The sequence below is a fragment of the Caretta caretta genome, chromosome 28, assembly GCF_965140235.1.
Source record: "Caretta caretta isolate rCarCar2 chromosome 28, rCarCar1.hap1, whole genome shotgun sequence".
In the NCBI taxonomy this organism is placed as follows: domain Eukaryota; kingdom Metazoa; phylum Chordata; order Testudines; family Cheloniidae; genus Caretta; species Caretta caretta.
In genome coordinates this window covers 7,635,891-7,657,738 of record NC_134233.1, presented here as the reverse complement: position 1 = coordinate 7,657,738, position 21,848 = coordinate 7,635,891, and the positions used below count along the sequence as shown (strand labels likewise).

Genomic DNA, 21,848 nt, shown 5'->3' with positions numbered 1-21,848 from the left:
GGAGAGCTCTCTCCCATTGGCTTATAGTGTCTGTAATACCAGTGCTAGAGAAGAGCAGCTACATCAGCTTTATTGTGTACCCATCGCATCAGACAAAACCATAGAATGGGGGCTCAATATGCATGTATCCTGAAGTCTGAAATTGGAGCCTGACAAATTCATTGCCTTGTTGGTTACCATCATTTCTACAGCCTGAAAGTCCTTATTACCCAATCAGGCAGCCAGTTTGGGATCCATGGGGAAGGAATGTCCTATGAAGCACTCTCTCTTTGCATCCAAACAGGGAAGGATGACTGTTCTCAATCTAACCCTGGCATCCTTTGGAACTGTAATCAGAGACACTGCACTAGGAAGTGGAGTCGTACAAACAATTTTCCTTGGGTCATTGGTCACCAGAGCTTCCTTTACTGGGGTGGAAACAAAGAACTGGGTGTGGACTCTTTCAACCCCAGTTCTTTCCCAATCCTTGGACTTGGTGAACGTAAAATTTACACTTCTCTGAAGTAGAATCCTTTACAAAACCACTCAAAATCTCAGCAGTGTTAGTGAGGAATGGCTTCCCAAACCATGCCCAGCTTTTCTTTAATTCGGTAGCACAGGTCCAGGCAAGGGACTGGATACAGGGCTGGATCAGAATCTCCATTAGTTACTAGAGCTGGAGTTTCTATTCAAAAATAGCTATTTTTCTGAATCTATTACATTTTCAACACTGATTTCATTTTATACACATCTTCAACACCTACAAAGGATAAATTCAACAAAAAACCCACTTTAATTTCCTCAACATCTTCGTCATGAAGGGTTGCATTTCCCATACCATAGGATTAGCTAGGAGAGATCTTCTGTAGGGCCTAGGTTACAAGTGCTTTGGGAACCAAACACATGGGCATTTAGCCTAGTTCAAAATCACTTACCATTGAATTCTCTCCCCAGATCATCTGAGACAATATTGTCTTAAACAATTGCACTACACTGTGACCATATGCACTTCCTTCAATTAGTTGGGGTTCTGCTGTTCACCGTTTCCGAGTGGAGATTTTAAAGCACGGCTGTGTCTTTGTTAGCATGTCCAGTAAATTGGAGAGTTCTCTCTTATTGACAGAACTGCACTTGAACCTTCTCCATGTCGTCATGGAAGGATGGGGAAAAAGCAAAGCTAAAGTGATAAATGAGGACTTTATCAAATGGTCATTTGTCTTAAATTCTCCAATAATTCTGGGCTACATCCCGTCAGAACTGAATACCCAATTGGGTGGCCAAAAAGCCTTCAGGAAAGATAGAAACCCACATCACAGAGAGAGAGAGAATAAATGACAATGAAAGTGTCAAGTGAAATTCCAGAGCAGGTTACATCGGATTATTCAGAATCAGAACAAGAGATTCTCCCATCACATTCTCCTCTGATCCATTCAAACCTGCTTCACTCAGCACTGTCTCAATGGTCAGTTATGTTATTTACAAAAATTTTAGTATCCTAGCATCCCCATAATGAGGGGAAAACAGCCACCTTGCCAGAAGTGGCTTTACCAATAGATGGAACCTGGGATTTAAACTCCAAATGATCACACTGTTTGGGATCCATTTGAATTCCCCTTCCAGGTCTTTGACACTTTCATCTCCAGTCATAGCAACTCTGATATAGGATTAAAGAAGTCAAAGTATTGTCTCCAAGCGCAGACAACAGAGAATGCTTCATCACTGGGGAGTGACAGCTCAGTGGTTTGAGCATTGGCCTGCTAAACCTAGGGTTGTGAGTTCAATCCTTGAGGGAGCCATTTAGGGATCTGGGACAAAAATGGGAGTTTGGTCCTGCGTTGAGCAGGGGGTTGGACTAGATGAATCATAGAATATCAGGGTTGGAAGGGACCCCTGAAGGTCATCTAGTCCAACCCCCTGCTCGAAGCAGGACCAATTCCCAGTTAAATCATCCCAGCCAGGGCTTTGTCAAGCCTGACCTTAAAAACCTCTAAGGAAGGAGATTCTACCACCTCCCTAGGTAACGCATTCCAGTGTTTCACCACCCTCTTAGTGAAAAAGTTTTTCCTAATATCCAATCTAAACCTCCCCCACTGCAACTTGAGACCATTACTCCTCGTTCTGTCATCTGCTACCATTGAGAACAGTCTAGAGCCATCCTCTTTGGAACCCCCTTTCAGGTAGTTGAAAGCAGCTATCAAATCCCCCCTCATTCTTCTCTTCTGCAGGCTAAACAATCCCAGCTCCCTCAGCCTCTCCTCATAAGTCATGTGTTCTAGACCCCTAATCATTTTTGTTGCCCTCTGCTGGACTCTCTCCAATTTTTCCACATCCTTCTTGTAGTGTGGGGCCCAAAACTGGACACAGTACTCCAGATGAGGCCTCACCAATGTCGAATAGAGGGGAACGATCACGTCCCTCGATCTGCTCGCTATGCCCCTACTTATACATCCCAAAATGCCATTGGCCTTCTTGGCAACAAGGACACACTGCTGACTCATATCCAGCTTATGGTCCACTGTCACCCCTAGGTCCTTTTCCGCAGAACTGCTGCCTAGCCATTCGGTCCCTAGTCTGTAGCGGTGCATTGGATTCTTCCATCCTAAGTGCAGGACCCTGCACTTATCCTTATTGAACCTCATCAGATTTCTTTTGGCCCAATCCTCCAATTTGTCTAGGTCCTTCTGTATCCTATCCCTCCCCTCCAGCGTATCTACCACTCCTCCCAGTTTAGTATCATCCGCAAATTTGCTGAGAGTGCAATCCACACCATCCTCCAGATCATTTATGAAGATATTGAACAAAACCGGCCCCAGGACCAACCCTTGGGGCACTCCACTTGATACCGGCTGCCAACTAGACATGGAGCCATTGATCACTACCCATTGAGCCCGACAATCTAGCCAGCTTTCTATCCACCTTATAATGCAGTGACCTCCTGAGGTCCCTTCCAACCCTGATGTTCTATGATTCTATGATCACATGACACTTTGAGAAGTGGAGGGATAGAATGTGATGAAGATAAACTCTGCCTGGCTCAGACAGGAGGTAACAGTTCTGCAGTGATGGGGAAGGAGGGAATCTCTGAGAAACCCCGTCTCCTTCCAGTGTCACAGAAGCTGAAATTATACTTTTTTTCCCACCCCTGCTCCTCTTCATTTACATGTAATTTGAAAAGTTCCCAATATAACTGCTCCTCAGCACAACCCAGAGCAACGTGAGAACTGGCAATGATAGAGTCACCAATGATACAGATTTAACAATAACTTTGCAATAGGAGGAAGGGTATAAATGTGATGCTCCCTGGTTCCTGATAGGAAGGGCACACTCAAATTACTTATGGGACAATAGAAAGGACAAATGGGTCCACCACAAAAGAGGGCGAACTGCAAAAGGCAAAAATGGCCCACTCATATGGACAAGTTGAGGGATAATGGTACTGCAAACAGCTCAAACGGCTTTAAAAGTTACTGTGTGTGGGAATCAGGAAAAGTATTAAAGGGAAAAAAAGTACGGATAGCCCTAGAGGTTTTTATGTGGTTGATCTCCCTTGCAGATTCTCTGATGGCTAACATGGGCTGAGTGCCGAGAGAAGGTATTCCCACACTCAGTGCATTCATAGGGCCTCTCACCTGTATGGATTCTCTGATGAGCAGAAAGGGCTGATCTTTGAGTGAAGCTTTTCCCACACGCACTGCATTCGTAGGGCCTGTCCCCTGTGTGGATTCTCTGATGAACAGAAAGGGCTGATCTGTGAGTGAAGTTTTTCCCACACTCAGTGCATTCATAGGGCCTCTCCCCTGTGTGGATTGTTTGATGACTAATAAGGTGCGAGCTGCATTTGAAAGTTTTCCCACATTCACTGCATTCGTAGGGCCTCTCCCCTGTGTGGATTCTCTGATGAAGAGAAAGGGCAGATCTGTGAGTGAAGTTTTTCCCACACTCAGTGCATTCATAGGGCCACTCTCCTGTGTGGACGCTCTGATGACTAATAAGGTGCGAGCTGCAACTGAAGGTTTTCCCACACTCACCGCATTCGTAGGGCCTCTCCCCCGTGTGGATTCTCTGATGGTGAAAAAGGCGTGACCTGTGAGTGAAGCTTTTCCCACACTCACTGCACTCATAGGGCCTGTCCCCTGTGTGGATTCTCTGATGAACAGAAAGGCCTGAGCTTCTAGTGAAGCATTTTCCACACTCAGGGCATTCATAGGGCCTCTCCCCGGTGTGGACTCTCTGATGGTTAAAAAGGCCTGATCTTTGAGTGAAGCTTTCCCCACACTCACAGCATTCGTAGGGCCTCTCCCCTGTGTGGATTCTCTGATGACTAATAAGGTGCGAGCTGCGATTGAAGCTTTCCCCACACTCAGGGCATTCATAGGGCCTCTCCCCTGTGTGGATTCTCTGATGTTGAAAAAGGCCTGATCTCTGAGTGAAGCTTTTCCCACACTCCCTGCATTCATAGGGCCTCTCATCTGTGTGGGTTCTCTGATGTTTAGAAAGATGTGAGCTGCTAGTGAAGCTTAACCCACACTCACGGCATTCGTAGGGCCTCTCCCCTGTGTGGATTCTCTGATGAACAGAAAGGGCTGATCTGTGACTGAAGTTTTTCCCACAGTCACGGCATTCGTAGGGCCTCTCCCCTGTGTGGATTCGCTGATGAGTAATAAGGTGCGAGCTGCGATTGAAGGTTTTCCCACACTCACGGCATTCGTAGGGCCTCTCCCTTGTGTGGATTCTCTGATGTTGAAAAAGGCCTGATCTTTGAGTGAAGCTTTTCCCACACTCCCTGCATTCATAGGGTCTCTCCCCTGTGTGGATTCTCAGATGAACAGAAAGGCTTGATCTGTGAGTGAAGTTTTTCCCACACTCAGTGCATGTATTGCTCTTTCCCCTCAGGATTTCCTGCTGTGTTGTGGTTTCCTTGAGGCCCTTCTGAGTTCCCCAACAGGAAATAAATTTACCCACTTTCTCCCCTGGCTGGTTTCCTTGCTCTCTTTCTGGTCTGTGCTGAATCTCACAGGATTTTCCCTGCTCATGACTCCTGAACACATTCTGGTTTGGTCTTTGCGATAAGTCTCTGTGTTTATCCACTTGCTCAACATTTTCCTGCTGAGAATTCTGCTCCTCTTTCTCACATACCATTGCTTCACCTGCTGTGGCAGAGACAGAAACCCCAAACAGGGATGGAAAGGGGAAGACCAAACCAAAAAGAGTGCTGAAGACAGGTCAAATAAAAATCAGGGACTGAACTCCCCCAAAATCTTCCCCCAAATAGGAGAGAGAAGGGGGATCAATTCAGCCTTCACATCCCATTCCAATTCTCAGGGGAAAGGGAGGAAGCTACTGCCTGGTGTCTGCTAGGATCTACAGAAAGCCATGAGCTATATTTACCCTGAGGATACAACCCCTGCTAGGGACAATAATGAAATGAGAGACCACCCAAGGGCTTTTTAGGACATCCCAGATGTCTCCTTGAAGCACTTAAAGATTCTGAGTTGGTTTAATGTTTCCTCACCTGTGTAGGGTGCTCTCAGGATCTCTTTTTCCTCCGAACCCTGGAGGTCTGGGACACATGGCTCTTCCCCTTGTTCCAGCCAGGAGATCACATCAGGTTGGGAAACTGGAAACCCTGCTCAGATGAAAGAAAACAAAGGAGTTCAATTGATTTCATAAAAAATATTCTATTAATTTAACTTCAGTACTTAGTGTGACCTGGTGTGCCATGGGCAGTCCTCACTGAAAATGCCAAGGTCAGGGGAGGCTGAAAAAGGGAGAGCAGATGCTCCTAAAACTGGTGATTAACACTGAAGTTAAATTCACCGACCAGTCACAAACATTGCTTCCGATCACCCACACTGGTCATCGAGAAGCTGAAAAAAGAAATCACACAGCCCCCTTTATTGCATTCCAGTTCTCTGACTCCCAATCAACACCTAAGTCCAGTATAGTGAGAGGTTATTTAAAAACTCTGCGCAGACAGACAAAATGTTCTTCTGACCCCAAAGGGTCAGCCACAGTACCAGGTCACTATAGGTTTGGATCTTACCCAAATAACATGCTGCCAGCCAAACCTTTAGCATCTAAACTAAAGGTTTAAATGAAAGACAGACAGAAAGAAGTTAAATGGAACAAGCAGTCAGATACATTCCGAAATGAATATATCAAGTTCTTAGCAGTATTGGTGAGTTGCTGGCTTGAAAGTCCGTCTGGAACGCATCCACAGCTTGCATGGGTCATTCAGTCCTTTGTTCAGGCTTCAGTTTGTAGCGAAGTTGGTCCAGAGATAGGAAGAGGGATTGAAGACAAAATGGAGATGATACAGCTGCCTTTATATTCCTTTTGCCATGTGGCTTGTACTTCCTGTGTCCCAAACACAAGCTTTGCAGCACATGGCATGGAAAGGCCTTGGAGTTCTCAGTACACAGGCATACCCCTGCATGTCTTGGTGACTCAATAGGTGTATCCCCTTGGTCCTTTCCACGGGCTCATTGTACAGCTGATGACCCTGGATGGACCATCGAACAGGCTAGGCAGTGCTGAGGCCAATATGTCTGGGTGTGTCACCCAGAAACACTGCACAAATCTGGAAATACAGATATACCCTACATATCTATAACTCACAATACAAAGGTGATACAAACAGAACCAAAATTATCATACTTGAAAAATCATAACATTTTCACTTACACCTTACATGGCATATCTAGCACGATTCATTGCAATCTTATCATATTAGTGTTAATAATAAAACAACAACAACATAAAGTGTCTCAATTCCATACAGTGTCACACTCAGTAAACCAGTGAATTCCCAGGTCCTTTAAGATGCCAAACAATGCTTATGAGGGATTGAAATCCCCACATATCTGCTGGGAACACACACAGACAGACACTGTGTCCGTCTGTACCCCTATGTTCACTCTTCTAGAAAATGATGATGAATTTTGTACACAATCTGGCTTGTGAGGTATCACTTGAAAACGCATAATCGACTGAATATTATCCTCCTGTTAAAATGTGTAGCAACACTGAATGTAAAGTTATGAGATTTTATTGTGTGATATTACTGAAAAAGTTACAATTCTGGGGAACACCCACAGACCAGTTCCTCAGAGACAGCAAGGCAAACAGCTGGTCAAACAGCCATTCTCCGGCTGGGGTAAGGTGTGAAGAAGACATTTACATTCCACCACAGGGACCACTTGAAGCTCATATCCATAACAGACAGCCTGTCACCATGACTAAGCTGAGAGCTGAAGTTGTTTCTAGTACAAAGGACTGAATTACAAAAAGAGGTGAGGAAAATGCTTGAGACTCTCTCTCCCCCCTTTCCCTCTGCTCATGACAACTCCTGGAAAACTGAACTTGGGCAGTAGGGGTGAGTTGGGGGAGTCCTGGCTGAAAGGAGAGTCAGCCTGTCTCAGCATATGGTTAGAGAAACATTTGCTTTGAATCCATTTTAGCTTGTTAAGTTAGACGTTAGTTTGTGTTTTATCTTGCATTTCTTTTGTAAACAATTCTGACTTTTATGCCTCATTACCTGTAGTCACTTAAAATCTTTTTTTTTTTTTTGGTAGTTAATCTTGTTTTATAGTTTTATCTAACCAGTGTGTTTGGATTAAAGTGTGTTGGAAACTCCATTTGGGATAACAAGGCTGGGGCATGTCATTTTCCACTGATGAAATGACAGACTTCATATGAGCTTGCGTTGTTCAGTAGAGGGCTGGACAGTGAAAGATGCACATTTCTGGAGGAAAGTCTGGGACCAGAGAATTTTCTGGGGTTCTCCGGTGCTGCACTGTAATTTGTGAGTCACTGTCTATCAGCACTCAATACTGTGTAGCTGGGAGCGAGATACATGCTGGAGACTGTGTGTTTGTGATTAAGCGGAACTGTTCTTAATGTTTCCTATGAATATTGTGGGGGTGCCTCAGTTTCCCCTATGCAGTTCTTAAGTATTTAGGGGGTGGGATAAGGATGTATCGTTGCAGAGCCCTAGAGGGCAGGTATGTGCAGGGGTCTGGACAGAGAATGGCCAACACCCTGTTTCCTGGCAACTGATGGCCTGGGCCCTTCTCTCTGCAAGGTGAGAGCTAAAGGGTTGGAGAACAAAGGAATCAGGTGATTTCCTGGCCCGGAAAGGGACAAAGCCCAGAGGAGGAGGGGCTGGAGGGGGAGGGAGTTTGGGGCTGGAGGGGGACATGGAGGGAAGTACAGATGTGGTTCTCTGGCTCACTGCCCCTCAAAATGGGCCCAGCTACAAGCTCTGTTTTACACTATGTTCCTGTCATGTAATAAACCTCTGTTTTACTGGCTGTCTGAGAGTCATGTCTGGCTGCAAAGTTGGGGTGCAGGACCCTCTGGCTTCCCCAGGACCCTGCCTGGGCGGACTTGCTGTGGGAAGCGCACGGAGGGGCAGAGGATGCTGAATGCTCCCAGGTCAGACCCAGGAAGGTGGAAGCTGTGTCCTGAAGACAGTCTGCTCACAGAAAGGAGACTTCCCCAGAGTCCTGACTGGCTTCGTGGGGAGCAGTTCCAAAGCATTGCCCAGGGACTCCGTGACAGTGTTCACTGCCCAGGAGTGGCTGTTCTCACAGTAAAGCAGTGTAAAAGGCACCCCAACTTGGGGAACTGAGGGGACACAGCAGTTCACCAGTCCAGATTGTACTGTGGTTAACGTCACAGATACTCAATTTCAAAGAGTCTACTAAAACACACAGAAAGTAAATCCATGTCCCAGAAATTGAAGACTCCAGACAGACGGCAAGTCTCCCTGGCACTGCTTCTTGCTGACACAGAGGTCCAGAGACAATGAAAAAGTCCTGGGGAAGCTGGGAACAGTTAGCACGGGCTGGTGGGGTTCAGTGGAGAAAGGGAACAGGAAGGGCAGGGATATTACTGAATGCAGGATCTCAGCAGTCCTAGATGTCAGGATAGCACATATTACAGCCCATTGGAAAACATAATCCCAACTATACATACAAAATAATGGGGTCTAAATTAGCTGTTACCACTCAAGAAAGGGATCTTGGAGTCACTGTGGATAGTTCTCTGAAAACATCCACTCAGTGTGCAGCGGCAGTCAAAAAGTGAACAGAATGCTGGAAATCATTAAGAAAGCGATAGATAATAAGACAGAAAATATCATATTGCCTCTATATAAATCCATGGTACGCGCACATCTCAAATACTGTGTGCAGATGTGGTCGCCCCATCTCAAAAAAGATCTATTGGAATTGGAAAAGGTTCAGAAAAGGGTAAAAAAATGATTGGGGTGTGGAACAGCTTCTGTATGAGGAGCGATGAAAAAGACAGGGACTTTTCAGCTTAAAAAGGGACAAATGGGGGATATGAGAGAGGTCTATAAAATCATGACGAGTGTGGAGAAAGTAAACAAGGAAGTGTTATTTACTCCTTCTCATAAGACAAGGACTAGGAATCACCAAATGAAATTAATAGGCAGCAGGTTTAAACAACACACAATCAACCTGTGGAACTATTTGCTGTAGGATGTCATGAAGGCCAAGACAAGGGTTCAAAAAAAGAACATGATAAACTCTAGAAGACAGGTCCATCAATGGCTATTAGCCAGGACAGACAGGGATGGTGTCCCTAACATCTCTTTGCCATTAGCTGGGAATGGGCGACAGGGGATGGATCACTTAATGATCACCTGTTCTGTTCATTCCCTCTGGGGCACCTGGTGCTGGCCCCCTGTCAGAAGACAGGATACTGGGCTAGCCGGACCTTTGGTCTGACCCAGTATGGCAGGATTTATATGCTAGGGAATCTAAGGAGTCCAGTGCAATGGGAAGGAGTAGGAAAATCCCTGGCTGTGGAGAACACTGGGAAATTAGAAGCAATAATTCAGGAGCAACAGACTCTGATTAGACTGGAAAAGCAGAATGTGAAAAATGAGAATTGGGGTCATGTGACTTTGCAATGAGGGACTAAAAAAATCTAAGATGCCTGCAGAGAAGAGAGATTGTGGCTTTTACACATGGCGATTGGGGGGGGGGGGGGGGGGAGAGACTCTCCATGTATCAAGAAGCTTTACTACCAACCTAAGCCATTTTCACATGCTGGGGTACAATCCAGATCAGTGAGGAGTTGTGTCGTCTGTAATCCTGGGTGAGACTCAATGTTCTGCTGCTGGAGCTCCCCTCTCTGGATACCCCCCGCCAGCATTCAAGGATGCATTGAGTGTCTGTGTGATCAGTAACCCTGGACCAGCAGCTCTGACTCCAGCAGCCTGCTTGTTTCACCCCAAGCACATTCTGGTCTGGGTGGAGTAGGCTCAGGGTTTCAGAGAAGGCCAGAGGTCGGAAGCTTCTGTTCATTATGCTGAACCTAACCCCCCGTTTTACTTGAGTAAACAGGAGATCTTAGACACCGTGTGATACTGCTCCTGTGCTGTGCTCCCAAAGTGTTCTGCAGCAGGGGAGGGTCGCTGGTTGTGTGTGTGTCACTGGCATGTTGGGGTGATGCTGAAATAGGACAGAGCAGAGGTGCATTGTGAGGGTGGCCTAAACCGTATCTCTTCATTTCCCCTTCCAAGAAATGAGGGGACAGGAATCCTTACCCAGCGAGGTCACATTCTCATAGTTCTCCTGCATGACGTCTCTGCAGAGGGCTCTCTGAGCGGGGTCCAGCAGAGCCCACTCTTCCCTGGTGAAATACACAGCCACCTCCTCGAAGGTCACCGGCCCCTGAAAGAGCAAGAGTCCAACACTCAGTACCTGCTGTCCCACTCACAGCCCCACTAGTCGTGGGGGAGAGCAGCCAATCAAATTGGAGCTCTGGGAGGCTCGCTGTCAAAAGAGTTCCAACCCCCCACAAGGCTCCGAGCATCCAGGAAACACCAGGGTGAGGGGACGAAGAGAGAGCCCCTCGTCTCTCCCAGCTGATCCATCACACACCTACTAGCCACAGACTGATACGGGAGATGGAGCCCTTAGCAGGGTCCAGGGAGAGCTCCCTGGTAGGAAGCCCAACACCCCGCTCATTGTGAGGAGCTGGATATGAGGAAGGGGTATCTCCCCTAAGTCTGACTGGTGGGTGCCCCCAACATATGTCTCAGCAGCCACTGGTTAGTCGGGTCAGGCTCCAACGCTATGAGTCTGGTCAGTTTTCCCAGCTCCATGTAGGTGAGTTATTTTCTGTTTCACAAATCAGGGCATTTCCACCTCTGAACCTCATGGGTCTGTTCCTAGAATCTAGGCCACTTATTAAACAACTCCCAGCAGCTTTGCCACCCTCTCTCCTCCTCGCTTTCTCCACCATGGGCATTTCCTGCCCCACTCCAACCTCCAAACCAGACGGTGCAAACCTTCCCATCTCCAGTGTATTTGCTGTCCCTCTCCCTCCTTCAGGAACCCACCAGGAACCCCCCGATAATCCCTTCATGACCTGGCTCCTCTGCAGTCATTTCTCTCCCCTGTCCCACGGGAGGATGGGATGAGCTGGAGCGAAACATGGACATCATTCTGCAGCCTGGCTGGGTGAGAAGGGACATTCTGGACGTTTCAGAACAGGCTTTAGTTAATTTCACATCACGATTCCCCCAGGCCCTTTCCCTGCAGACAGACATACCTGCTGCAAAAATGCTTGATCACTTTATTACAGTGTAGACCTGGCCCCTCTTGCCAGGCTAAGCCCACAGAGAATTTTTTAACCTCCCTTCCCTCACCCCGTAACAAAGTCTCTGAACACAATGCTAGAAAAGAGCAGAACCAAAGGAGTCACTGTGGGGGATTCCCTCGGACATGGACCCCAGGGCAGCCACACCCCAGAAGGGGAATATGGAGTCAGGAACTGGCATTTACTCTTTCTGATCCTTCCCTGGGCAGAATCACTTTCCAGTGAACAAGAGATGCTGCAATACATATGTCTGGCTGGACTAGAAAGCTGGAAATCTCTCTCCCCACTCATTTCTACCACTGCCCCTTTCAGTCTCTCCTTCCCCTGCCCTCTCTCCCTGCCCCTCTGGCTGAGAAAGTCCCATTCCTGGGTTCTTTGGTCTCCCATGCTGGATTTACTCCTGGCAATTGCTAATGGGAGGAGAAATGAGGAGGGGCTGTTTGTGGAGAGTCAATTTCATGCCAGTTCCCAGCACTTTCCCTGAGGTCTTTCAGTTACCTGGAGTCCGTGGCTGACAATTTAGTATTAACGGGCCCAGGGCTGCCCCAGGGGGCTAGTACCGGCTGGAGAAAGGCATCACCTGGGCCAGGCAGAGAAGAAGCTTTAACATCACTTCCCAGCACAGAACCCCCGCTGGGGGAGAAGCAGCTCTGAAGCCTGGTCTCCCAGATCACAATGGAGGCTGTAGCGTGTGACCCAGGGAGCTGAACCCCAATATCCTGAGCAGAGAGGGACAGAGCGTTTCAGCAGCCTTCCCTCCTTTAGCTCTATGGGGAGAGCAGCGAATGAGAGCATGTCCTCACAGGGAGAATTGCTCATCTCATTTGGCCCACTGTCCATCTGGAGTCACTCCTTGTCTTTCCATGCAGTGACTCTGGAGTGACAATGGTCTCAATGAAACCAGATTTCAGAAACAGCGAGTCCAGAATACTGTGGAAGAGATCATTTGTGTGGCAATGCTAACCCCCTTCCCACCTCCCTCACCCCACAGATCTAGGACAAGGACTCAGGGAACGAATTTTCCCCACAGAACCGGAAATTCCTGCAGTTTTCAAGAGAGGAGAAAAGCAAAATCTGTGTTTGATAAGTGGATAGAAAGTTACCACAGTGACTGGGCATGGCTGAGAAATGACAGGCAGTGCTTGGAGCCAGGATTCTGACACAAGCTGATCAGGGAGAAGGAGCATGGTTAGTAGCAGCCTCCACAGCCAGGGTCCCCCAGACACCCCCCAGTACCAAGAGCCCAGCCCCCCCTGCCAGGATGCCACCAGATATTCCCAGGGACCCAGCCCCCAGAGTCCATGACCAGGTACCCCAGATGCCCCTCAGGGCCCCAGCAGCCAGGGAACCCCCACCAGACCTTCACTGCAAGCCTCAGAATCCCAAAGGGTTCCCTCACCAAGAGCCCCCAGCAGCCAGGGGACCCCACCCCAAAGGGACCCCCCCACTGGGAACTCAGCCTCTCACTGCTTGCCTGGGATTCCCCCACTGCCTGCTAGGACCCCTGCCTGTCCTCCATCAGGATCTGCCATGCCGTTTGCCTAGGACCCCCTCCTCCTCCCAGCGGGACCACCTGATGCTTTACAGCGGGACCCCTCACACTGTTTGCCTGGCATCCCCTGACCTAGCACTGGAGATTCCACCCTCCCACCTCTGTGTACTGGGCATGGCAACGATCCCAGGAGCCAGCGGGTGAAGCTCAGACATAGCCCTTGGCACAGCACCAGGCACCATCTAACCCCCTGCCCCAACTCCCCAAGAGTCGCCCACCCCCGCTGTTTTGTGGCCAACAGGCCTCCTGCAACACCCACCTCCAGGACCCATAGCCTTAGCGCTGGACACATCAGAACTACCTCCTGAAACCCCAAACCTCCAGAACCCACCAACCTGACTAGAGTACCCCCTGCCCAGTCACCCAGAGGCCTCCCACTACCACAATGCCCCTTCAGCTCCAGCTGCAATCTCCCCACACAGACACGCATTCCCCCCGCCCCCCGAACAGTGTTAGCTCATAGAATATCAGAGTTGGAAGGGACCTCAGGAGGTCATCTAGTCCAACCCCCTGCTCAAAGCAGGACCAAACCCCAACTAAATCATCCCAGCCAGGGCTTTGTCAAGCCTGACCTTAAAAACTTCGAAGGAAGGGGATTCCACCAACTCCCTAGGTAACCCATTCCAGTGCTTCACTACCCTCCTAGGGAAAAAGTTTTTCCTAATATCCAAACTAAACCTCCCCCACTGCAACTTGAGACCATTACTCCTTGTTCTGTCATCTGCTACCACTGAGAACAGTCTAGATCCATCCTCTCTGGAACCCCCTTTCAGGTAGTTGAAAGCAGCTATCAAAACCCCCCTCATTCTTCTCTTCTGCAGACTAAACAATCCCAGTTCCCTCAGCCTCTCCTCATAAGTCATGTGATCCAGATCCCTAATCATTTTTGTTGCCCTTCGCTGGACTCTCTCCAATTTTTCCACATCCTTCTTGTAGTGTAGGGCCCAAAACTGGACGCAGTACTCCAGATGAGGCCTCACCAATGTCGAATAGAGGAGAACGATCACGTCCCTCGATCTGCTGGCAATGCCCCTACTTATACACCCCAAAATGCCATTGGTCTTCTTGGCAACAAGGGCACACTGTTGACTCATATCCAGCTTCTGGTCCACTGTCACCCCTAGCTCCTTTACTGCAGAACTGCTGCCGAGCCATTCGGTCTCTAGTCTGTAGCAGTGCATTGGATTCTTCTGTCCTAAGTGCAGGACTCTGCACTTGTCTTTTTTGAACCTCATCAGATTTCTATTGCCCCAATCCTCTAATTTGTCTAGGTCCCCCTGTATCCTATCCCTGCCCTCCAGCATATCTACCTCTCCTCCCAGTTTAGTGTCATCTGCAAACTTGCTGAGGGTGCAATCCACACCATCCTCCAGATCATTAATGAAGATATTGAACAAAACCAGCTCCAGGTCCGACCCTTGGGGCACTGCGCTTGATACCGGCTGCCAACTGGACATGGAGCCGTTAATCACTATCCGTTGATGTAGCCAGCTTTCTATCCATCTTATAGTCCATTCATCCAGCCAATACTTCTTTATCTTTCTTCCAAGAATACTGTGGGAGACCGTGTCAAAAGCTTTGCTAAAGTCAAGGAACACCACGTCCACTGCTTTCCCCTCACCCACAGAGCCAGTTATCTCATCATAGAAGGCAATTAGATTAGTCAGGCATGACTTGCCCTTGGTGAATCCATGCTGACTGTTCTGATCACTTTCCTCTCCTCTAAGTGCTTCAGAATTGATTCCTTGAGGACCTGCTCCATGATTTTTCCAGGGACCGAGGTGAGGCTGACTGGCCTGTAATTCATAGAATCATATAATCATAGAATATGAGGGTTGGAAGGGACATCAGGAGGTCATCTAGTCCAACCCCATGCTCAAAGCAGGACCAATCCCCAATTTTTGCCCCAGATCCCTCAATGGCCCCCTCAAGGATTGAACTCACAACCCTGGGTTTAGCAGGCCAATGCCCAAACCACTGAGCTTTCCCTCCCCCCAGGGCCTCCTTCTTCCCTTTTTAAAGATGGGCACTACATAGTCACAGTGTGTGACAAGTGGATAGGATGTCATCACTGCCCACTGCTGGCCATTCACACAGGCAGAAGGAGCCCTGGGGGATGCTTCTTTAACAGGGTAATGGAAGGCATGGAGGGCCAAAATAGGTAAGAAATTTCCATGCCCTGTCACTAGCAAATAATAGCCACCAGGGATCCACCCCAGAAGCGGCTACATCTTAGCACTGTGGGAAGCAACCTCTCACAGAGACCATTTGTCTTGGGGTTTGGGATACTTCTGAACCCACGCTGCACTCCGAATGACCTCCTCATCTGGTGCCAGCTGGAGAAAAGAAAAGGGTCCAGCCAACTCTCCTACCAGCAGCTGATCCCCCAAACAGGGGGAGGCCTCTGGCTTTGATGTGTATTAAATATGTGGCTGGTCTCTTTCATCGGCAAACATTTAGCAGACGTAAAGTGGGGAACAAACGATTCTCAAAGAAGGGGGGATGATCATCACTGGGCAATTTAACCCCCAGGTTGGAGAACGACTCAAGGCAACAGGTTCCCTCCAAGGAAGGAGAAGTTGCTGGGATTTAGGAACATGTGGAAGAGCCCCAAACCCAAGAGGATTTTTAATTGACATTTGATAATGACATAGAAAGAGGCAAAACCTGAGATAGGAGATCAATGTTCAGAAATGAATGAGAAAAAGGGTGGAAATCGGAGGGATTTTGAATCCATTTTTGTAAATTAGAGAGAGGAAAGTGGAAAATCAGAGAGATTTTATATCAGTTGTTGATATGAGGTAAAATTGGAGCGTGTTTCACATGAATATTTGATAAATGAATAGAGAGAATATGGGCAACATTGGCAAGCATTTTATATCCATGTTCAAGAATCTGGCAAAAGATGTAAATCTGAGATTTTCTTAGTATTTTATAATTAGAGAGACAGGGTGAAATCTCAGGGCATATTCAATTAGAACTAGACAACTAGACAAAAGTAGGGAAAATGTTTAGGGTATTTTATATGGATCTTTGAGATTTTCAGAAAAAAGTGTCAAACTATGCAATTGAGAACATGAGAGAAAAACACCAAGATCGGAGGGGATTTTATATTGCAATTAAATAATTAGAGGGAAAAGGGGGACTGTTTGAAGGGATTTTATATGACTGTCCAATACATAAACAGAAAGTGATGGTCCCCCCCACCATTCACATGGGCAGCAGGGAGCCCTCTGAGGAGCTGACTGAAGAGGGCAAAGGAGGGGGAGCTGGAGGGCTCCCTGGGTGTGGCAGTTCAGGGGCAGCAAGTGGGACTGGGAACCCGGGGTCTGGGGCAGTGCCCATGGGGGACACTTGCTCCTCCCTTCCCCGCCCTGGTAGAGAACCGGCGTCTCCTCCCACCCCCACTCCAGGGGCAGCCAGGTTTTGAAGAATGACTCAGGTCAACAATTTCCCACCTAAACAAGGACAAATCACTGCAGATAAAAGGGGTGGAGGAGGAGGAGATTTTAATGGGAGGAGATTTTAAACGGACATTTGAGAATTAGGGAGAGACCGGGGGGGGGGATGAGGAGAGACGAGAGAGCGGATCATTTGAGGGGAAAGGGGGGGAATCGCCCCGGAGTTTGCAGCCACGTGGGAGATGCTGAGAGAGAAAAGGGGACGAGCCGGAGGGAATTTGTATCGGGGCTGAGAGGCGAGGGGCACAAACAGGGACAGGATCCAATTAACTCCCCCCCTTCCCCCGCCCCCCCACTTCCCCCCCGGGAATTTCCTGGCTGCACAGAGACAGTTCAACCCCCCCCCGCCGGACACCCCCCGCCCCCCAGGGGACCCCCCCGCCGGGCCCCAGTCTCTGCCCCCCCCCATCCCAGCGGGGCCGGGGGCAGATCCTGGCGGCGGCTCCGCTGGGGCTGAGGCAGCTCCGAGGCTTCTCCCCGGTTCCCGGGGGCAGAGAGTCGCTTCCCCCCCCCCCCCGGGGTCTCTCACTCACCGGGGGGCTCCGGCTGCGGGCGGGGGCGGGCAGGGCCCGGGGCTGGTCCCAGCTGCAGAAAGCCCCCCCCGGCCGGGCACGGAGGGGTTAATGACGGGCCCCCCAGCAGAGACCGGGGGGGGGGGGGGACAGCAGCTGCTCAGCCGCGGCTCCTGGGTCATACGGAGGCAGCAGCGGAAGTGACGTTGTTCTTCAGGGAGGATGAGCATGCGCAGTAACAGCTGCTGAACCTCTCCCTCACCTGGGCTGGAGACGGTAGAAGCCCCCCCCCAGCAGGCTAGGAGAGGAAGTTTCTGAGTTCCCAGGAGCGGAAGTGACGTTGGGCAGGGGGGAGGAGGAACCCGGCTGTGAAGGCGCGCGCGGCGCTGCGGCTCTGCCTGGCTCGTGCGGGGCAGTTGGAGCCTCTCACGGACTCGGAGGAGGGTTTTGTGTCTCCCGGCTCTGGGCATGCGCAGGGGGCGAGTCGGGCATGCGCAGAGGCAGAGCTCACCTGCGGCGGCGGGGCCGGGCTGGGCCAAAGGGTCTGTGCCGGGGAGACCTTCGTTCACCCCCCCCCCCCCCGAGCCCCGCTCCCGCTGGGGCCGCCCCGGGCTCCGCCCGCCCCGCTGCGGAGCTGCAGCCTCCAGGTACCGGAGCGAGCCCCGGGGCCGGGCGGTGACGCTGCCCCAGTGTCCGGGGGGGGGGGAACCAGCCCCCCCGGGGTCCCTGCGTGGGGCCGGGCGGGGGGGGGAGACCTGGGGAAAGGGGCGGAGGGAAAATGTCGGCGCAGCCCGGACATGGCGGGGGGGGGGGGGGGAGAAGAGCCGGGGCCCCCCGAGGGGCGGGGAGGGAAAGGGGGGGCTGAGATCCCCTCGGATTTACCGCTGCCCCCTCCCCTGGGGACCCCCCCGCTCCCGCCCTGCCCCCTTTCGCTCCCGGCAGCGACGAGCAGCAGCCCGGGTGACCCCCCCCCCCTTCCCCCACCTCCCTGAGACGGGCTCTGCCCCCCCCCCGACCCCGTTTCCTCCCCACTTCGCCCGTGGCCACTTCAAATCTCCGCCTTGGGGGGGGTGTCCCCCCATTTTACCTGCAGTGACTTGTCCCGGTTTAGGGGGGAATCGTTCCCCGGAGTGATTTCTGAGGCGGGCAGAGCCCCGGGACAGGGACACCGCTGGGCTGGGCTGGGGGGGGCCAGGAAGGGGAGGGAGGAACAAGCTAGCTCAGTGGTTTGAGCATTGGCCTGCTAAACCCAGGGTTGTGAGTTCAATCCTTGAGGGGGCTGTTTAGGGCTCTGGGGCAAAAATTGGGGCTTGGTCCTGCTTTGAGCCGGGGGTGGGACTAGATGACCTCCTGAGGTCCCTTCCAACCCTAATAGTCTATGTTTCAACCCCCAGCCTTGTTGTGGTCACTTAGGGCAGGGGCTAGGGTGTCCCCTCTCCGGGGACGCTTCCCTGCCCCGCTGATCAGTACATGCAGTTGAAAGCAAATAATTTATTCAACCAAAATCAATTTTTAAAAATAAGGAAAAAATTGGAAAGGTTAAAGGAAAACACATTACCCCACTCCGTGGAACGGGGACATCACAACCACACAGTGTATCTGGAGTGCCAGGGAAGTTCAGTCTGTTCCTCCAAAGTCCGAGGCTCCTTCTCAGGCCCTGGCTGTGCTGCAGGGATGCTGCGGCTCGGACGCTTGATCTGGCTGTGGTCACACGCTCTCAGGCTCTAGGTGGCAGGACCCTTCTTCCCAGCATCGCCACCGCCCTCCCCCCAGTCTGACCTGCAAGGCCTCTTGGCTGGGGGCATCTCCCTACGCTGGGCCCGCTGCCCAAGGTCCCCCTCAGTGCACCCAGCCCCAGCTCCACCACTGTGACACAGCTCCAGTTCCACTCTTCCTTACCGCTGCTGCTGCTCTGCCTCCAGCTCCCTGGGCTGCTTCTCTGGCCCCCCGGCTCTGGTTCCTGCAGCTCGGCTCCCAGGACAGGTCTGCTCTGCTCCCAGAACTGATTTGCTTCATGGGCTGCTTTCCTGGCCCCTCTGGCTCTGGCACAGCTCTGCTCCCCAGCCCAGCTCAGGACCCTGCTTTCGCCTTAGCTTGGCCCCACTCTGTCTGACCCAGGCAATTCCAGCTCACACGGAGGACGGGAACCCCAGGCCTCCTGACTAGCCTGGCCCCCCTGTCACTCAGGCTGACCTAGAGCATTGGCCTTTCCCCATTGTTCCAGAGGACTCAGTCTCAGGGTCCTGATTTCCCATCGACCCTTCCCCTTTCTTTTGGTACTGGGAGCTAGCTAACCAAAACACCCCCACTGAGTTTTAGTAAGGGGACTACAGTCGCCTTACATATGAAAACTTAAAAGTTGTAAGAGACAACCATCTGAAACCCAGTAATACTACAGTACTTTGTTCTGTGACTGCAGAGGTATTAACAGAGCATTGAACATGAAATGATCTTTAACAATATGTTCTCACTACTTACATTAAAGAAATCCATTCCACCTTCGTTTAGTAGAGGGACCTCTGATTGCCCAATAAGAATCTGGTGTTGCAGGTCCCCATAGTGCAATCTATATTTGCTTCTCCCTTGTCAGTGTAGCTTTTATTTTGGTGAGTTTTGCACACAGATGCAGGAATATGGACTTGAGCATCCAAAAGTTTTGTAGCCACTGTTCATCAGCCCAAACCTTCATTATTGCAGAAGATTTTTGCCCTTGGGAAGGATGTAAGATGACACAATATTAATACACACACTGAATATTTGTGAGTCAACTTCTACACACAAGCAATGATGTGTGAACATGGGACACTAAGGGCTGGATTAACAGTCAAAATAAATGCAGCAAAAGGCAATCCTCATTGCTGGATCAAATGCAAAGGAATTGTTGAAAACAGGACTGGAAATCAGTTATACTGGAAGTCATATGACCAAACAAAATAAACTTGTGCTATTAAAAGAAAAAGAAAGGTAGAATTAAAAACTCCTAATTACAAATCAAAGTACAAAAACCATACCAAGTGCTATAATAGAAACACAGATGGAATTCCTAAAACAATAACTACTTAATTTTTTTTGATGAGCATTAGCTATTAAAATAAGAAATACAGAGCACCATGACATGCATTGCACAATGATAATACAGATAAATGACAAAGTGTTCAGAGTAATAGAAATAACATTTTTAAAGGAGCAAAACTATAATTAAAATGGATTACAAGGAAGAGAGCACAATTCAGGGAATCACCGCAGCAAATAAGACAAATTTGTGAACAGTTATGAGACTTCATGTAGACATACAATGATAAGAGACTCTCTTAAATACCCAAAATGTGTTTCACAGAGTTTGAGGGAATGGAGGTAATTTATTTCACTGCACTAAAGTAGCACTAAAGTAGCACCAGGGACAGCAGGTTTTTATATTTTTTGGCAGCGTCCAGAACAGGTCCAAGGAAGCTTTGCTGTGGGAGGGGGTTGGGGGTCAGACCTGGGTTTACAATGGTGCCAATGGCTCTGTGGCACCAGGCCCACACTGGGAAGGGGCCCATTATGGACCCCTCTAACCAATCCACACAGCCGGATCTGGCCCCTCACCTCCCATTGGGGCTGGCTATTGTGGATGGGGGGAGGGGGGTCAGGGTGTGGGAGAGTAGGTCTCTAGAGGCTCTGGGGGGGGTGCTCAGAAGTGGGGAAGGTTTGCATGCTTTTGGGGAGTGGGGGGCACTGGGGAGATTTGTGTGTGTTGGGGGGCTGTGCAGTGGGGGAGATCTATGTGTGTCAGGGTGCTGGGAAGTGGGGGGGGGTCTGTGCGGTTGTGGCAGTGCTGGGGCTGTGTGGGGCGGGGCACTGGGCCGTGAGGGGATCGGGGGGGGGGGGGGGGGGCTGCAGCAGGAACGTGGCCCCGCAGCACTGGGATAAGATAGGTCTGAGCACGGACAGTCCAGGGATGGGGACCCCAGGAACCGGCCCCCTGCTCCGGGGCTGACATGCCGCGTCCTGGGAGGGGAACTAAAAACGCCCCCGCCCCGCCCCATAGTTGCGAGCACAGCAGCGGGCTCACCCCACGGGGTAGCCATGGCCCCCTCTCCCCCTCCGGAAACGGGGGCTTTGTCCCCGCACCCCCCGACTTTCCCCCTTCAGCCCCTCTCCTGCCGCTCCCCACAGTAGCTTGATCCTCCCCCCGGCCAGTAAATTTCTGCCCCCGCTCAGCCCCTGACACCCGCCCCCCATCCCTTGTGACCCCTCCGAGCAGCAGGCGGCCGCGCGCCAGGACAAGTGAGGACGGAGAGCGGGCCGGGGCGGCAGCGAGGGTCACTGCGCATGCGCAGTTCGGGTGAGCCGAGCCAGCGTGGGGAGGGGCCAGCAGCGGAAGGGGCGGGGCCTGTGTCGCTGCTGGGTGGTCGCGCGCTCTCCGGGCAGCAGGTGCTGGGGGGCGCTCTGGAGCTAGAGCCAGGCGGTTTCAACTCCCCCTCCCCCGCTCGGCTGGCCGCGGGGCCCTCCGTACCTGGGCTGGAGAGGCCGGAGGCGCCGCCCCGGGGCAGGCTGGGAGGTGTAGTTCCTGAGTCTCCCGGGAGTGGAAGTGACGTTGGGCGGGGGAGGGAGGAAGAACCGCGCTGCGGCTCTGCCTGGCTCGTGCGGTGCCGTTGGAGCGTCTCCCGGAGGCGGAGGAGGGGTTGGTGTCGCCCGGCTCTGGGCATGCGCAGATCCGGCGGG

At 50.9% G+C, this 21,848-nt stretch overlaps 2 protein-coding genes across 14 annotated transcripts in view; one reads left to right on the top strand and one right to left on the bottom strand.

Moving 5' to 3' along the window:
• Positions 1-1,842: 1,842 nt before the first annotated feature.
• LOC125629196 (uncharacterized) lies at positions 1,843-21,733 on the bottom strand. 12 transcript variants are annotated; one of them, XM_048834528.2, is made up of 7 exons: positions 21,640-21,733; positions 19,620-19,850; positions 18,700-18,842; positions 14,847-14,964; positions 10,559-10,685; positions 5,492-5,605; positions 1,843-5,129 (listed from the first exon to the last, which is right to left on the bottom strand). In XM_048834528.2, exons 3-7 carry the CDS (start codon positions 18,720-18,722, stop codon positions 3,499-3,501), a joined length of 2,013 nt encoding a protein of 670 aa, XP_048690485.2. In that variant the 5' UTR covers positions 18,723-18,842; positions 19,620-19,850; positions 21,640-21,733; the 3' UTR covers positions 1,843-3,498. The 12 variants fall into 12 exon arrangements, with proteins under 12 accessions (XP_048690485.2, XP_048690483.2, XP_048690489.2 ...); XM_048834526.2 differs by lacking the exon at positions 21,640-21,733 and adding an exon at positions 20,461-21,217; XM_048834532.2 differs by lacking the exons at positions 14,847-14,964; positions 21,640-21,733 and having other exon boundaries at positions 19,620-21,216.
• Positions 17,617-21,848, top strand: part of LOC125629199 (uncharacterized) — a 35,949-nt gene continuing 31,717 nt past the window's right edge. The window contains exon 1 of one of the 2 annotated variants that reach the window (XM_075124101.1): positions 17,617-17,788. In XM_075124101.1, coding sequence (XP_074980202.1) covers positions 17,632-17,788 — 157 coding nt within the window. In that variant the 5' untranslated portion in view covers positions 17,617-17,631. Of the gene's footprint in view, positions 17,789-21,730; positions 21,808-21,848 lie in introns of those variants that run through there. The other variant, XM_075124106.1, reaches the window with a different exon arrangement.

Excerpts from the sequence above, each read along its gene's own strand:
- LOC125629196 (XM_075124095.1), bottom strand. The coding sequence starts at position 17,611 with ATGCCCAGAGCCGGGAGACACAAAACCCTCCTCCGAGTCCGTGAGAGG. Across the intron at positions 14,965-17,162 it reads CCCGCAGCCGGAGCCCCCCG|GCCAGTCAGCCTCACCTCGG; the intron begins GTGAGTGAGAGA and ends TATGAATTACAG. Across the intron at positions 5,130-5,491 it reads CCTGAGAGCACCCTACACAG|CAGGTGAAGCAATGGTATGT; the intron begins GTGAGGAAACAT and ends TCTCTGCCACAG.